The 18,128-nt window shown below is 37.8% G+C and overlaps 2 protein-coding genes across 2 annotated transcripts in view; both read left to right on the forward strand.

Annotated features, from left to right (window-relative positions):
• Positions 1-575, forward strand: part of LOC106938868 (uncharacterized) — a 5,569-nt gene extending 4,994 nt beyond the window's left edge. Inside the window, exon 4 of the mRNA XM_015021058.1 lies at positions 94-575. Within this exon, the coding sequence (XP_014876544.1) occupies positions 94-380 (287 nt within the window). The 3' untranslated portion in view covers positions 381-575. The remainder of the gene's footprint in view (positions 1-93) is intronic.
• A 6,346-nt stretch (positions 576-6,921) lies between these two features.
• LOC106938867 (leukocyte immunoglobulin-like receptor subfamily B member 1) lies at positions 6,922-14,567 on the forward strand. The gene is made up of 11 exons (XM_015021057.1): positions 6,922-7,034; positions 7,174-7,449; positions 11,410-11,676; positions 11,794-12,069; positions 12,277-12,552; positions 12,785-12,901; positions 13,044-13,059; positions 13,146-13,234; positions 13,719-13,775; positions 13,864-13,893; positions 13,982-14,567. Exons 1-11 carry the CDS (start codon positions 6,974-6,976, stop codon positions 14,047-14,049), a joined length of 1,533 nt encoding a protein of 510 aa, XP_014876543.1. The 5' UTR covers positions 6,922-6,973; the 3' UTR covers positions 14,050-14,567.
• Positions 14,568-18,128: the final 3,561 nt, after the last annotated feature.

An 18,128-nucleotide genomic window follows, 5' to 3' on the forward strand; every position in this document is an offset into this window, starting at 1 on the left:
AATATATATATATATATATATATATATATATATATATATATTTTTTTTTTTTTTTTTTATAGATTTTTTTGTTTGTTTTTTATTTCATAACAGCTGAGAAACCCAGAGCTGCACTGACAGCAGGTTCAACAACCATACCAGTAGGGGGCAGTGTGACACTGAGATGCTTGATAGAGAGCTCCCCTGGATGGAAATACAGATGGTTCAGACAGATCTCAGGCACCTCTGAAGAGATCAGCACAGGTAATGAAGAAAACAGAGATATCACTGTGAAACAAGGAGGAATCTACTGGTGTGAAGGGCAGAGAGGAAATCCCCCATTCTTCAGTCAACCCAGCCATGATGTCACCATTGAGAAAACTTGTGAGTTTTGTTCTTGAAAACAGTTTCAAAACCGTAAGAAATTAAGTCAACTTAATCTACTTAATCGATGCTTCTCATGTGACTTTATGTTTTTGTTCAAATACAATTAACATTATTATTCTGTAAACAGTATCCAACAAGGTTGTTGTGGGCTGTCAGCCAAACGAGCCTTATATTGGTGAGACGATCACTCTGACCTGTGAGGTCCAGGGAGGAGAAACCACTGAGTGGACGTGTGAATGGAGGAGAGATGGGTCATTCATACACAGGACAGATAGTAAAGACTGGACTTTCAGAGTCTCTGAGTCCAGCAGTGGAGACTACATGTGTCAGTGTAGAAGAAGAGATGACTGGTTTTCTTTAACAAGGCTGAGTGAAGCCTTCACTGTAGCAGGTAAGTTAGGTTTGTTTTTTTTTTTTCTACCTCTAAAATAAAAATAAAAATTAATCTCAAACAGCATTTTGAAAATCTTGTTCAAAATTGGCCAAAATTAGAAAATGAATAAATATTTTCTTAAATGTTAATAGATATTATACAATTCTTACACATGCTAATCTGTCAAAAACCATTAGTTTTTTTTTTCTTGAAAAATGTAATTGCATTCAATTACATTTTCTCACATGACTTCTTGTTTCTTTCTACCTGATGCTAACAGTTTTCAACAAGGTTATTGTGTCTCGACACCCAAACTGGTCTCAGATGTTCAGTGGTGAGACGATCACTCTGACATGTGAGGTCCAGGGAGGAGAAACCACTGAGTGGAAGTGTGAATGGAGTAGAGATGGGTCAGTTATACACTGGACAAGCAAAGACTGGACCTTCAAAGCTCTTCCGTCCAGTAGTGGGGACTACATATGTCATTGTAGAAGAAGAGATGACTGGTATTCTCCAACAATGTGGTGGAGTAAAGCCATCAAACTGTCTGTTGCACGTAAGTTATGTTTGTTGTGTGTTTTGACAGTTGCCATGAAAAACAAGGTTGCTTGTAAAACAGTGGCAGGAGTTGTGTAGCAGAACTTAAGATCTTCTTAAGACCTTAATGCTTCTCCTATAGCTGTAAATGTCTTCCACACAGACTGTGTTGGGGAAATCCCTGCACCAACTGGGGATTTGGGATTTATTAGACCTGCCGGCCCTTGTCCCTGTACTGCTCACCAAGGTCTTTGTATTTAGAAGCCTTCTTCTCATATACCTCTGTCTTCAAATAGGACAGTCAGTTCAATCAGGATGATATTCTTTGACTCCTCCGACCACAAAAATACATGGGGCCTCAACGATACAAGGGGAAGAATAGTCTCTTAAACCCAAAATCGTGCTCTTTGCAGAAGGCTCAGCTTAGGATAGATTTAATCTGGATGTTGAGTAGGTCCTTGCCAAACCTCTATTTTAATTGTGGCGAGCCAAACAAAGGTGGACCTGCTGGTGGGCTTTGGATCATTGCATAAGCCCAATATATTTGAGCCTGAGGCCAAAACCTGATGGTTAGATCTTCTGCCTCTCTGCTTTTACCTTTCTGAAAGTTAGCCAGGTCCTGGACTAGCAAACCAGCCTAAGACAAATTACTATGTCATCATCATGGTGGTTTTGCATGGCGTTCTTTATCCCAAATGTTGTGTTAGGCGTACTTCAAATGTAACAGGAAACGTTCTAAAAGTTAAGAAGATGTTCTTAAAAATCTGGTCAATCTGTGGAAGTTTTTTCAGCAAATTTGAGATGGACATTTACTCCCTTTGAGGCATTCTTTATTTATATTTCTCTGAATGATGCTTTGAAAATAAAATGTGCTTCCTTGTGTATTTATTTAGTCATTTGTTGTCAGTATTTGGTCTCAGAACTCTCTCATACATGCTATTTATTTTTCTTTAATAACAGGTAAACCAAAGGTCCAGTTGAGTGCTAACAGCCTACCAGGCAGAGTAACTCTGACCTGCTCAGTGACTCCATCACCAATTGGCTGGAAATATTACTGGTACAGAGATGAGAAATCCGCTGAGCCGCTGACGACACAAAAACCTGTTTTCTCTCCTAATGAACTGATGAGCGTCTCAGAGAAAAGCCTGTACTGGTGCAGAGGAGGAAGAGGAGAACCAGAGTACTACACAGACTACAGTAATCCAATCACAATCAGTAATAATGGTGAGTTTAACTAGACTTTGCTTTTAAGTCAAAAAGTGGTACTGTTTATGTTCTTGTATTAATTTAAATAGTTTCCAAAAACAATTTCTAATGTGTTTTTTTTAAAATAAAAATCACAACTTAACAAGTCCGTGTTAGTCCCATTGAATTAAAAGTAATCTTGTTTATTGTATTTTTGTTATTATGCATCTTCTCGTACAACCTTTGAGAGGAACAAGAGAAACAGTGAGGATGATCATGAAGTCACGTCTGTAAACAGTGAACGTTGTCATAATGTCCTGTTTTTTTTTTTCCAGTAACTGTTTCCCATCCTGTCAGCTTTTCACTTCATCTGTTGTTAATCGTTGGACCAGTTAGTGGAGTCGTTCTCATTATCCTCCTGCTCTTGTGGTGGCGCTACAAATGGTCCATGGGTGAGAGATTTTTTCTTCTCATTTTAATGCTTATGAACATCTTCCCTACATGTGAGTTTTGAAATAGAGTTAATCAATTTAATTCTTCTGTCATTGATCCAAATGCCTTCGTCATCTTCCCCAGACTTGTGCCGCATCAGGTGAGTATGAAATATCTGCACTCTCTCCTCTCGGTCACAAACTTTTCTTTCTTTGTTAAATTGAATCCACTTCGATATTTTTAGGTTGTTTCGGTCTGAAAGCAGCAGCCAGAGGCCGACCACTAATCATGAAAGTGATTACAGCTCTCTGCTGCATGGTCAGTCACACAATAAACTTAACATTAACTGTGTTAAAATGAGTGTCAATGTGAAAATCAAGCTAATTGTCACCACCATAACTGCAGAACAAACATAGAATATAAACAGGCAAAAATATATATATTTTTAATTTTATATAACTTTAATCAGATCTGAATATTTCTTTTTTATGTACCGTAGGCACCACGTCTCTGTATGAGACCATCCATAACCGTGGAGCCACAGGAAACGGTAAAGTATTAAAACAACCACGTTATTAAAGGAGACTGATTACATGTGAATCAGATCAATCCCAAACTGTCAAATACTCAGAGCGATGTCAAACAATTTAAAAGTATGAGGTGGTTATTAACAAAATGCTCAGGAGATTTTGCAACACTAACATGTTTTCTATGTGTTCTTTGCAATTTCAGCAGAGAGGCCTCCTGATCCAGCAGAAGGTTCTGTTTACGTTAACGTGAGACCAGATAATTTCAGCTCAGCATGAAGGTCAGATAAACACTTGACTTGGTTAAATTGTCACTTATGTTTTTATTTATTGTTTATTATTAAGTGGATGTTAATCATAAACATCCACATTTAGGTATTCTACTTAAAGTTCTGTTATTATGTCATGAACTCGTGACTGTATCCCATTTGTCTTTGATCTGTAAAAACACTTTCTGATTCTGACAGTGATAACTATTCTCTTTTTTTATTTTTTTATTATTATTATTAAAGTATCATGTCACTCTGGTTTCTGACTTAGACTCTGGTGTAGGCTAGATAATATCCTCATTCAGTTTAAGTCTATTACCCATTATGTTTCTATTGGATAGTTAAACACACTTTTCATTAGTATTAATCAGCACCTGTTTCCAATACACATATTTTGAATGCGTTACTGAAAGTATTAGGATGTGAAATGTATGATCTGTGTTTGCAGGAAGCTGGAGTCCAGCAGCAACAGATGCTCCGGTTCGTTCTCAGATCAGGAAAAGCTGTGGACAACACTGCCGCCCTGCAGGCTGCTGCTTTACTCTGCAAGTCTTTGACTCGTCTGATGTGTTTTCATATTTTCATTGTTTGTTGTGTTGATTATTGTATTTGCCCTGATTTAAGATGCAATAGATGTTTTAATGTTGATGTAGCTCTGCAATGATCAAATATGTTAATCATATGTTATAGATAAGTTAAAAATCCATCAACTGAAAGTTTGGAAGATTCCAGTGAGATGAAACTAAAGATAAACATTACAAACACCATTGTTACCCATAGAGCAGCATTTGAAGCTTTCACACTTTTGCTTTGTTTGTAATAAGTAGAAGACTGCCACACAGTTTGACTATTGGTGCCTGTATTCAATGAAACATGCATAAGGTAATAATAAGTACAAATGTGTAAAACATTAATAAATGATATAGTCTCAACAATTCATAGACACTGACGGTGTTCAGGTTGTGCTTTGATTGCGGCTTTGTATGCTAAAATATGAGAATGAGGCCTCTGGAGCATTTCCCAGAAACCCATCAGCCAGAAGACCTTCAGAGTCCAAACTTGTGACAGGACAAGTTTAAAAGAGAAGGGAGAAAAAAAAGAAAAATAAACATTGTTTGGGCTAAAAACTCAGTGATTTCTTTCATAGGTTAAAATTTGTTCATATTATTTGACCTGTTAGTATCATCTAGTGGTTAATGTTGGTATTCCAGGTCTGTTAGAAACAGGAAGGCCCATATTTAGAATGTGTCAAGGCAACGTGCAGAGCGGCATGACAGTCCAGCCTTCCTGTTTGCTGCAGCTCAAATTGTTTGTTGCTTTATGTTATTCATTACCATCTTTGTTAGTTTAAAAGGTTTTGGGGAAACGTTGACCATTTTCACATTAAGATACTCCATTAATATGCCATGACGTGTAGTTTTTTTCTTATGGTACCTGCTCACTGTACATATATATTCAAAGTTGATTCATGTCTTTCCTTTTTTCTTCCTTAACTGCACCTGGTAGTTCAGAATTCATGCATCATGTTTTGCCTTTTTTTGCACTTCCATCGGAGGTCACTGACCCTGGTGTTTTCGTGGACAGTAAGAGCTGAATCTAAAGAGCACAGTGCTTTTCACACTAAACTTTTTTTCAGCTGCTTTTTGCACCTTTCTAAATGCAGAACTACTTCACATCCTTCCCAGTGTCACTGATCTCTTTTCTGCCTCTCTTTCCATCTGTGGTGTTATGTGACAGGTGAGATCATTCTATCACTTGTATTTAGAGACGAAAGGTAATTATAAAAAATAGTCCAACATTTGGCTTCTCCTGCACTAGAAACCACGTGCTGCTCTAGCTTGAGACAGCTAACTCAACTTTATCTAAATGCTACAATAGAATCTGTTGGAAAAAAAAAAAAGTGAAAAACATTGATGTTTTTGCTTCCAGTCGTTCCTGGAGGGAGAGATTCATCCTCAAGTCAGATTTCAAATAAACGGTCAGACGATCAAAAAAAAAAAACAAAAAAAAACTGAGACTTTAAAGGCTTATATAAACTTTATAAAACTGAATTTCTCTAAAAGAAGATAATATCTGCTTACATTTAATATCTGTGTGGTGTTTGCCCACTTTTATTTATTAATTTATTGCCACTGATGCGTGAAACGTTTGTCTTATTTTAAGCCGACCTTCTCACAGGAAAAGTCCCTGCGGTTTGTAGCAGAAACAAAGTTCACAGTGATGTCAGTCTTAGTAAATTAAGACCTAATGACTTCAGTCCGAGGTGCTAAGTTTTAGGTGATCTGTTTATTTAAAGCATTTGCAAATTGTCCACTCATAAAAGAAAAAGAAAATTGACCGAAGAGGTTAAACTGGCGTGAAGCGAGAATGGAGAGCATCTCGGTTTCTGTGCTGGGCTTCTTGTGTAAGTAATTACTTTCTGTGTTTGGACGGTGAAAATGGAGAAAATTATTTCAAACAAATTGAGATTAATGTTTAATTAGAAAAACAAGCTTTCTGTTGCGCTTCTTTCCTGTTGTCATAGTTTTCTTTCTCCTTTAAATATTTGATCATCCACTGATTTGATCGTCACAGATTTGCAAATCCAAAACGGCAATATGATCCAAAATGGTGCCGATTATTACAAAAACGTCACAAACTTGAATTGGAAATTACATACAGTGTGAATTTTGCGTTGCAAGCCTGAAAATGTTCCGTCTTCAGACTCAGAGTCAGGGTGTCAAGTATTCCAAGTGCAGTTTAGTCTTGTGATTCACAAAATTAACTAAGTGTGACTTTTTCTGACAAAACAAAAATAATCCTGAATGTTGTTTTCAAAAGAAATGGATGCATCTGTTAAACAGAACAACAGAGTCAATGGTGAATTTGTGGATGGGACAGTCTTTTATCTTAACTTCTATAGTGTTTAATGTTTATGTTAATAAGAATTCAACCTTTATTTCAGTGCTGAGCAAATTTCTCTGCTATGGACAAACTCAAGGTAACTGGACAGCTTTTAAACTTTATTTTAATGATGTACCTCCATTTTTTTTTATCATATTCTGTTTATGTACCTATTTTTGTTTCTATTAACAGTAGAAAGACCAACAGCCACATTGGCAACAGGTCCAACAACCATACCAGTAGGGGGCAGTGTGACACTGAGCTGCTCAGTGGAGCCCTCTGCTGGATGGAAATACAGATGGTTCAGACAGACTTCAGACACAATTGAAGTTCAAGTCAGAACAAATAATGAAAACAACGATATCACTGTGACACAAGGAGGAATCTACAGATGTGAAGGAATGACAGAAAATCCGGAATCCTTCAGTGAGTCAAGTGACGAGGTCACTGTCCAGATAAGCTGTACGTTTAATCATTTTATTGACACTGTACAATTATATATTTTTCTTGAACATTGTTTGCCTTTGTCATGAAACAGTTGAAGTTGTATTTTTTTAATGGTTCTGTTTGTTTTCCTACTGTCCACATCTGATGTAAACAGTTTCCAACAAGGTTGTTGCGACTCAGCAACCAAACCGGCCTCAGATGTTCAGTGGTGAGACGATCACTCTGACATGTGAGGTCCAGGGAGGAGAAACCACTGAGTGGACGTGTGAATGGAGGAGACCTGGGTTGGCTACTCACAGGGCAAATGGTAAAGACTGGACTCTCAGACTCTCTGACTCCAGTAGTGGAGACTACATGTGTCGTTGTAGGAGAAGAGATGACTGGCATTCGTCAACGAAGTGGAGTGAAGCCATCACTCTGTCTGTATCAGGTGAGTTATGTTTATTGTTTTTTGAGAGTTGGGCTGAAGCAAAATAACAGATGAGCAAGGGACCTGCTGGACTGTATCATGTAAATAATTATTTTTTATGCTCTGAGATGAGGTCTGAAGCAAATCTAAATGACTGCTTACTGCTGACCTACCAGCAGGGGGCTCCAGGAGAGCTTAGACCAGCGTTTCTCAACCCTGGTCCTCACCGCCCCCCTGTCCTGCATGTTTTAGGTATTTCCCTTCTGCTACACACCTGAATTGTATCTATGGGTGATTTACAGGCTTCTGCAGTATTTGATGGTCATGCAATCATTTGAATCAGCTGTTCTGGAATAGAGGCACATCTGAAACATGCAGAGCAGGGGGCAGTGAAGACCAGGGTTGAGAAACACTGGCATAGACTGTTGCTCTAGACAGATTTTACAAAACAAAGGTACCTTATATCTTATATAGTGTCTATTATAAAGATGTCATCAGACTGAGAAAAAATAAAAACATTTTATGAAGCTTGTTTAAAAGAAAACATGTAAATATTTCTATCTTATCCATCTGAAATATTCATAAGAAGTGGCTCAAATGATTTTAACTATCTATGAATGGAAAAAAAAACCATGTAGTTTTAGCTCTGTGTCATGTCTGACACCTACTCTCTATATACACAAAACCACATGTTTAATTTCTCTCCCTCCCAAACTTAAACCAAGTCCTCTCCATCACATAATTTCTGCTGTGTGATTGTGTCATGTTCTAAAAGCTTACAAAGTACATTACTGTGTGCTTCTTATTTTTCAGTACTTTTGATGTTTTTAGGATTTTCTTTTTTATCAACTAGTGACTTTTTGTCACCAACTTTTCATAATTACATCATGTACTCTGGCAAAGTGAAGTCACATTATGTTTTGGGCTGTGACCTGCCTTTACCAAAATATCTTTTTCTTGGCTGCTTTTGACAGTCTCAGGCCAGGCCGTTGAGCCCAGGCCGTTGCTCATCTTGACCCTATGGTTGAAGCACTACACAACAAAATTATCTGCCTTTACTCTGTTAATGGTTTTGTACATATAAACTTTGTCTGATAGAAACATAATTTAAAAACAGAAGTTTATTATAAAGTTTACAATTTTTCCTTTTTATCATCTACAGACAGACCCACGGCCACATTGGCAGCAGGTTCAACAACCATACCAGTAGGAGGCAGTGTGACACTGAGCTGCTCAGTGGAGCCCTCTGCTGGATGGAAATTCAGATGGTTCAGACGGACCGCAGACACACCTGAAGCTGAAATCAGCACAAATAATGAAGAAAACAGATATATCACTGTGAGACAAGGAGGAATCTACAGGTGTTATGGAGTGAAAGGAAATCCCTCATTCTACACTGAACCAAGTGATGTCACTATCCAGATAAGCTGTAAGTTTCATCATCTTATTGATCTTTCTTAAACAGTTTGATTTGTATGATGCTTAATGGGGCAGTTGTTAGCACTTGCAACAATCAGGTAATGGATTTGAATCCCAGCCTGAGACCTGTGCATGTAGATTTTATATGTTGCTACATCCATGTGTTCATCTATCCAGGTACTCTAGTTTCCTCTCACAGTCCAAAAACCTGACTGTTACGTTAGAGAAACAACACTCAGCTTCTATGCTCCACTTATCTGGAACAAACTTCCAGAAAACTGCAAAGATGTTGAAACACTGAGTCAAATCAAGGATAAAAACCCACCTGTATAAAGTTGCCTTTTACTCAAAATAACTGGAACACTGATCAATATATTTGATGCATATTTCTCTTATGATTTTGATGAAATGTAATGTTTGTTGCTGTTCACTGAATGATGTTTGTGTAAATCACTTTGAACTTCCTTGTTTCTGAAATATACTATACAATTAAACTTGACCTGACATAGATTCCATTAATCTTGACTGTAACCTCATTTTAAAGTGTGTTTGCACTTCAAGGTGATAGGTGTTGGATGGATGCTTACATTTGTGTTAAAACATTAAATGCTGTTTTTTTTTTTATTAATGTTTCTCTTCATATCTGATGGAAACAGTTTCCAATAAGGTTGTTGTAACTCGACGACCAAACCGGCCTCAGATGTTCAGTGATGAGATGATCACTCTGACATGTGAGGTCCAGGGAGGAGAAACCACTGAGTGGACGTATGAATGGAAGAGAGATGGGTCAATAATACACAGGACAAATAGTAAAGACTGGAGTTTCAGAGGCTCTAAGTCCAGCAGTGGAGACTACATGTGTCAGTGTAGAAGAAGAGATGACGCGTATTCCTCAACAAAGTGGAGTGAAGCCATCAGACTGTCTGTATCAGGTGAGCTATGTTTATTGTGTTTTGAGACTTGGGTTGAAGCAAAAGGAAACAAAACAACAAACGAGCAGGGAGACCTCCTGGACTTACACTGATCCAGTAATAGTCATATTCAATAAATTAGATTATGTGATCAGGCTTGTTTTTCAGATTAAAAGTATCTGTTCACAATAACATTTAAGCAGATGCACAGTAAAAGCGTTGACGGAGCATGTAAACACTACAAGAGTCAATTCAACAACACCAAGTGTAAAATACATTCCTATGGTGTGAAGTCTTGGTGTAAATATTCAGAGTTAAAATAGTTTTTTTTTTTTTTTTTTTTTTTTTTAGAATTTACTCATTACACTGTAACTTCTTAAGCATGAAAGGAAATGCATTCTTTTTGAGTTAATAAACACCATAAGCCAGTGTTACTAAAAATTCTCCAAACCGAGTGTAAAACGTAATGTAATTATATACTATTTTACTATAAACCCATTCAACATATACACTATTTGAAATCAACAATAACTTAAAATATTTACTCTAAATATTTCTCAGATATATGGTTAAACTTAACATAAAATATTTAAGATAAAATATTTGTAGGACAAAATACATCTTCCACGTTTTGTCAATTTATTAAGTTATTTTACAGAAATAGCATGTTATTCAGTGGACAGTGGTGGTGGTAGGAGGTAGGAGTTCACCCTGCAGTTGGTGGATCGTTGGTTTGATTCCCAGTCTGCCCGCCCTCATTGTTTGTGTCTCTGGGTGAGACACTTCACCATGTTGGGCTGATGGTTCAAAACTAGAGCCTCCCTTCTGTCAGACTGCTGAAGCTTGTCATGTTGCACCATTACATATTTAGAATAACACTTGGAAAAGCAACACTGGCACTGCTATGAATCTCCATAGAGACGCACAATCAAGTTTACTCTTTAACTCAATTTGACTGTAATTAGAGCAAAATCAACTCTGAAAAGTTCAAACTTATAGCAGAGGACTGAATACTTAGTCTGTGCATCACTATGCCTAGATGAAGCCTGTGGGCCACAAATGTTAAAGTCCTTGTGTCAAGACACTCCTGAACCAGAAACACTAGAAGCGTCTCACCTGGGCTACGGGAAATAAGAGAATTGGACTGTTGCTGTGCGACACAAAGTCTTCTTCTCAGAAGAAAGTAAAGTTTCTGTTCATATGGGTTTGGATTTTTGTTGTCCAAAAGTCATGTCTGTCAAAATTATAAGAAACAAATACAAACAAATAAGAAACAAATTATAAGAAGAAAATGCTTTAAATATTTTTCTGCACATATAACTAACCTATATAATATATCAGTTTCACTTCCTGAAATGAGGGCCAGCATCCTGCATGTTTTAGTTCTCTCCCTGGATTAACACACCTGGATCAAATGATGGCTCATTAGAAGGCCATCATTTGGCTCCCTGTTGGTATCCGAAAAAGGTTGTTGCTACCACCAGAGAGAAAACTAAAACATGCAGGACGAGGACCCTTGAGGACCGACTTTGGGCACCACTGGTTTAGGCTGTACATGTAAGCTTAATTTTATGATAAAATGACAGTAAAAAAAAACTATTGAAAACCAAATTGTGACCAATGTACCAATATATATTTTCAATTACACCAGATAAACCCAGAGCCAAACTGACAGCAGGTTCAACAACCATACCAGTAGGGGGGAGTGTGATGCTGAGCTGCTCAGTGGAGCCCTCTGCTGGATGGAAATACAGATGGTTCAGAAAGACCTCGGGCTCTTTTGTTGAATTCAGCACAAATAAAGAAGAAAACGGAGATATCACTGTGATACAAGGAGGAATGTACATGTGTATGGGAATGAGAGAAAAAACAGATTTCTACAGTGATTCAAGTGACGAGGTCACTGTCCAGATAAACTGTAAGTTCAATCATTTTAATTACTTTGTAACAATTGCTTTCTTGAACATTACTTGCACAGGTACAAAAATAACTAACATTACATGTTTTAATGATGACTCTGTCCATCTGGGGACAGTTTCCAACAAGGTCTTTGTGACTCGACAACCAAACTGGCCTCAGATCTTCAGTGGTGAGACGATCACTCTGACATGTGAGGTCCAGGGAGGAGAAACCACTGAGTGGACGTGTGAATGGAAGAGAACTTGGACAGTTATACACAAGACAAATAGTAAAGAGTGGACTTTCATTGTTTCTGAGTCCAGCAGTGGAGACTACATGTGTCAGTGTAGAAAGAGAGATGACTGGTTTTCTTCAACACAGTGGAGTGAAGCCTTCAGACTGTCTGTATCAAGTGAGTCATCAATGTTTTGTCTAATCTGTGGGAAATTGCACACTCCTATATCTGTTGGCCAAAAAAAAAGAATCTAAAGTTTGTTTCTCTGTACATACAATCGACAGAAATAGGACCAGGAACAGCAAGTCTTAGAACTTTTAACCAAAGTTTGATGTTTAGTGAATGATACTTTTGTCATTTTCTTTATTGTGAACTCACCAACAGGTAAACCAAAGGCCCGGTTGAATAGTAATAGCAGAGAGATACCAGCAGGAGGCAGTGTGACACTGACCTGTACAGTGACCTCCTCATCGTCTGGTTGGAAATATTTCTGGTACAAAGAACGAGACTCCTCTGAGCCTCTCACCGGAGAAGAAGCTGATTTTCCTTCAAATGGACAAATGAACGTCTCAGAGGAAAGACTGTACTGGTGCAGAGGAGGAAGAGGAGAACCGGCTTACTACACAGACTACAGTGATAGAATCAGCATCACTAAGAATGGTGAGCTTAACATGACTCAATTCTGATACAAAAAGTAAATAAAAATCGAGAAGTAAATATATTGCATATATTGTATTTTAATATCTTCTTTATTATTTAAAGCATTTGGGAGGAGCAAGGTATCAACTTATTGTACCAGTGTGTTCAAGTTTAAAGCAACACTTTGGAATAAAGAGAATGGCTTCGTAAAATCTGCAGCAATTGTGTGTGTGTGTGTGTTTCTTGTTTTCAGTAACTGTGTCCAGTTCTGCCAGCTCTTCATTTCCTGCGATGTTTGTTGTTGGACCATTTGTTGGAATCGTTCTCATCATTCTGCTGCTCTTGTTGTGGCGCTACAGACTATCAAAGGGTGAGATATTTTTCTTCTGATAGTGGATCAGATTGGTTCTTAGCGTTATTAATGAATCAAACACAATTAGTATTTTTAGCTTTGAAATGCTGTACTTAAATTTAATGATTATGCTTTTTTTTTTTTTTTTTATCTTTCCCAGATTTTTCCTGCCTCAGGTCGGTAACATCTGGCTTCTCATCTTAAACATGAACTCTTATTTCTTTCTGTAATTATTGAATTTAATCCACTTTAACATTTTTAGGTCGTTGCAGTCTGACAACAGCAGCCAGAGGCCGGCCACTGATCATGGAGCGAACGAGACTGAAAATCATTACCGCTCTCTGCTGCATGGTTAGTCACAGAGTATAAAAAACAGCATTTTCTTAACTGAATTATTCATAATTAATGTTTTGTCATTTCTTTGTTGTGAGGCATCTACATAACAGAGGAAAATATCACAATAGAGCTCATCCTGTCTGACAGACACAAAACAACAGGGTTAAACTCCTGAAATGTGTTTGTGCTAAATGTCATCGTTACATCAGCATTAATATCCACTATGATTATATTTCTACTTCTTAATGTAACAAAATGCAGCTATGTCACTACCATGAGTTAGTTTCATGAATTTGATTCAGCAAGTTATTTAATTGTCAGTAAACAGTAACTGACAACTTTCCTCTTTAGAAGCAGCCAAATAAAGATAATGTAAAGGAGAATTAAATAAACCTTGAAATTTCATATAACTGCATACGAATAAGAAACAGATATCAGAACTTTTTATTTATTTATGCTTTTTTTTTTTTTTTTTTTTTACATTTGTTATGTACCATAGCCACCACTTCTATCTATCACATTATCCGCCCGCGTCCGCGTGGAGCTGCTGGAAATGGTAATCTATGTATTTTACTACAGAGTTGGACAAACCAAGTTATTAGAGGCTATTATTCAGAAATAATTCTGAAATATTTCCATTACAGATGAAGTTGTGAAATACGCAAAGAGAAGAGGTAAATAACTGAAAAAGAACTGAAGCAGAAAAAATGAGAATATTTCTCAATATCAATTCATTTTTTTTCCATATTCTTGTTTTAACAGAGAGACCTCATCCAGAGAAAAGTTGTCTTTATGTCAATGTGATGCCAGGAATTAACAGCTCAACCTGAAGGTCATATGAGAAAATGTTCCTGCCACTTTTAGAAGTTCTTCTTACATTTCTGATTTTTGCTATGAATTTACTACCGTATCCAAACCGTCTTCATTCTCTAACAAAATTTACTGACAGTAATCACATTGCTGTGTTTTAAAAAAAAGAGAATCCTGTGATCTGCCCTGTAGGCTGCATGCTCTGCTGGTTTATTCTGCACTGTAATCTAATCTAATAACTCAAATATTTGTATTTTAAATTGCAATGATTATTTTATTTCTGCAGCATTAAGATGCTTGAGTTGATTTAATCCAGTTATATCTCTGCAACAGTCACTTGTTACCAAATTTCATAACATGAAATATGAAAATTGCTGTTATTATTCTTACTCACACAGCAGCATTTGTAGATTTTCCGCTTGTCGTGTGCATGCAGTAAAAACAATATTAACACAGTTTGAATATTGATGGACCTATTATTGTTCCTTTTGTGGTGGTGACATGAGAATAAAGCCTCTGGGGCAATTTGAAATGCTAATCTGTATTTTAATGTCTCCTTTATTATTTAATATTATTTACAAATAAAATCCCAGCTCCTTAGGTTTAAACACATTACTAAATATTTTGTTTAGTCCATCATTGTGAATATTAATGAAGCTCAAAAGTTTTTGCAGCAGCTCAAAACACTATAAAGAGACCAAAACATGTAGAGAGGGAAGCTAAGTATTTCAAAATTGTTAGACATCTAATAATAATAAATATGAGAAGTTGGATTTTGCCAGTAATATCCATGACAACTTCGGTCTTTCAGAGCACCAGAGCAACTTGACGTTGGAGATCAGTGCATATCTCCAAGACTCGAAACCAAAATGGAAAACAAAAAAAAAAAATCCTGAAATTTAAAAAATGTACACTGTGGTTTGTTTTATGTCTTTAAATTCCTGGATGAATGTCTTGCAGCTCATTAGCATGACAATGAGGCTTTTTAAACCGAAAATCTGTTGCAGTTCCTCTTAATTTCCACCAGGTGGTAGCAAAGAACATTTAAAAAAAAACTCATGAGTTTTAGTACAGGAAGCTGTAGATCAGTTCTTTTTAGTAATTTTGAACGCTTATAAGCTATTAACTTGAATGAAATGAGATAAGTTTATACATCAGCTTTCCTGTTTTTCCATTTGTGTATTTGTAATGGATGAGGAAGTAAAATATGATAACAACTGTCACATAATGTCATATCCACAGACCGGTGTGCTGCGTGTTGGATGTCTGCTCTCTCCTCTTCCTCCTCTGCAGGGTGTGACGGGCAGGTGCGGCTTCCAGGTGAAATGCATTTCCCACATCAAGGAGCAGTGCTTAGAGGAGTGGATTCCCAGATACAGTCGCCAGATGGTTTACTACTACTCGAGGCACTACTGCGGTTGCTGTGTTATCACAGTTATCACAGACAAGTTATGATCTTTCTTACCTTCGTTCTACTCCTTTGTCATAGGTCCTCAGTGCTCAGCTTCCACACTGATTATCTGGGCCTGTGGATTTCCTCCCTCCTAGTCTGTCTCTCGCTGATTCCATTCAGAACACCTGTGGCTCACCTCCAGTCCTTACCTGCCTGTCCATCTCCTCCGGCCAAGGAACCTAGAAAGCAAGATCGATCACTACTCACCCAGTCCACCAGCAAGCAGCCAACCACCGGAGCTGTGGATACTGCGTGCCCCTCCTCATTCAACTCCCCCACTTCATAAATGAGGACCCAGTCCAGATTTGGTGTTGCCCTCCTGAAGATAAGACCATTCAAACCTTTTTCTGTTGAATAACACGTTTAACCATGCTATCCCTTTTTTTGTAGTAGTTGCTCTCACCAGAGTCATCCAGGATCATGACGCATAAATGAGGCATATGAACTCCCACTAGGCCACATGTTGCTGGGTTATGACATAATTTTTATTAAATTTTTCATGACATTTTGAGATGTTTTCTTGACTATTTTTAGTATTTTTTTTTTTACACACTTTTATAATCTAGAGCAATGTAACATGATCCTCTGCATTAAGTGATTGCAAAGCGGGGCATCATCACGACTTTACACAAGTGAGTCTTTACCTCCATGGCAGAGACTCCGCCGAACCCCTGAGACCGACTCACCGAACCCCTGGGGTTCGATCGAACCCAGGTTAAGAACCACTGGTCTAGTGTTTTTCCGCTGTGGACAAGCAAAAGGTAACTTTAGGTTAATCCTTTATTTAATTGATTCATTTTTGTAGGACCTTAAATGCTGCTGGACAAAAGTGTCCACCAACCATGGCAGAAACACCAAGACTATCGACCAACGAGAATCAATCAACATAATATACAGTTTGTTCAAATAACTTTAACACTTTCGATAGTGACTCGATCAACTCTGTTATCAAAAAAATGAAGGGATTCTCACACTATTCATTATTTGAAACATAATTCTGTTCAAAGGTCCATAAATGTTTTGGCCGTTTGCTGATACTCTGGTAAGTCTTTGCTTATGGACCAGGAAATGAAGAGTCACACACTAGAGTTAGGCTTCATCTATGCAATTTACAGGATACTAGTTATTTTTGCCAATGTGTTTTTCTGATATCTTATCCGCCTCCACCCACCTAAGATCTTATTTTAATGTGACAGGTCAGATCATTCCATCACTTGTTTTTCGACATAAAGAGCAGCAGTTAAAAATAACCGACCAGTTGATTGTCATGCACTTGAAACCAAATGCTATTTTTGCACAAAACAATTCCTACTTTATTTAAATACTACTTTTGAATCTGTTATTGTTGCATTTTATTATTCATAATTTTATTTGAATAGCTACAAAAGCATCTTAACAATTTCCTTTCAAATTTTGTCAGTAGCTTATAAGGTGGTTGTGTTACGTGATTATTTCAATCTGGAGAGACTCAGACGGAGAGAGGGAAGCAGTTAAAAGGGTTTAATGACAAAAATAACATGAAAATAAACACAAGTTCTTTGGCGATCAGGCCCCGGCCGGGGACGTCAAGCTGGACTTCGATAAGCTCGATGAACATTCCTGATGCAGCGAGGGAATGTAAACCCCCCGGGGCCTGTGCTGGTGGCGGCGGTCAGAGGATGATGAGGCCTGAGAGCCGGGAGCTGAAGGTGGAGGCGGGGTGGCGGTGGGTTGATCGGGGCTGGTAAGCGGAGGAGGCTTGGAGTGAAGGTCCTTTTGAACCTGAGCCTGGACGATGATTGGCTGGAGTGAGGCGTGGACCTGCGTTGATAGGTCCGGGTGCGGAGAGGGAGGCACTGATAGCAGGGCCAGGTGCGACAAAAGAGTCTTCCAGCCTGAACTTCAGTCAAGACTCCATTTACTGTAGATTTATTCAAATCCATTTACTTAACTGATCACCAGCCATGTTTGCACTCTTATTTTAACCCGACTTGCCATTAGCGGTTTGTAGCAGAAACAAACTTCACAGTAATGTCAGCGTTAGTAAATTAAGATATTATAATCTTACCCTTAGATGAAAAATACAGTACATTCGGCAACTTACCGCTTCACTGAAGAAAAGTTTGACTGAAGTTTAAAAGCTGTCTAGAAGCCAGAATAGAGAATGGATCCTACGCTGGGCTTATTGTATAAGCGAGACGATCACTCTGACATGTGAGGTTCAGGGAGGAGAAACCACTATGAGTGGAAGAGATCTGAGTCGGTTATATACAAGAAACGCTGGACTTTTAAAGTGCTGAAGAGACTACATGTGTCAGTGTAGAAGCAAAAGTGACCAATATTCTTCAACTGAGATTAGTAACGCCAGCACACCGTCAGTATGAGGCAAGTCATCAATGCTTTGTCTATATATATGTTTGGTAATAAACAAACCTACAAGTTACTTTTCTGGGCACACCACTAATATTACTTTCTGACAGAAATGTGAATATCCAGTCTAAGAACATCCAATCAAAGTTTGGTGTGTAGTGGATGATACTTTTGTCATTCTGTCAACTCTAACAAAAAGGCTAAAGGCCCAAATGAATAGCAATAATACAGATACCAGCAGGGTGTAGAGTTGCACTAACCTGTATCTTTCTCCTCCTCCTCCTCATCTGCTTGGAA

Source organism: Poecilia latipinna, unplaced genomic scaffold (genome assembly GCF_001443285.1).
Source record: "Poecilia latipinna isolate Pla-1442-1.1 unplaced genomic scaffold, P_latipinna-1.0 Scaffold2715, whole genome shotgun sequence".
NCBI classification, from domain to species: Eukaryota; Metazoa; Chordata; class Actinopteri; order Cyprinodontiformes; family Poeciliidae; genus Poecilia; species Poecilia latipinna.

Excerpts from the sequence above, each read along its gene's own strand:
- LOC106938867 (XM_015021057.1), top strand. The coding sequence starts at position 6,974 with ATGACAGAAAATCCGGAATCCTTCAGTGAGTCAAGTGACGAGGTCACT. Across the intron at positions 7,035-7,173 it reads GGTCACTGTCCAGATAAGCT|TTTCCAACAAGGTTGTTGCG; the intron begins GTACGTTTAATC and ends TGATGTAAACAG. Across the intron at positions 13,235-13,718 it reads TTACCGCTCTCTGCTGCATG|CCACCACTTCTATCTATCAC; the intron begins GTTAGTCACAGA and ends TATGTACCATAG.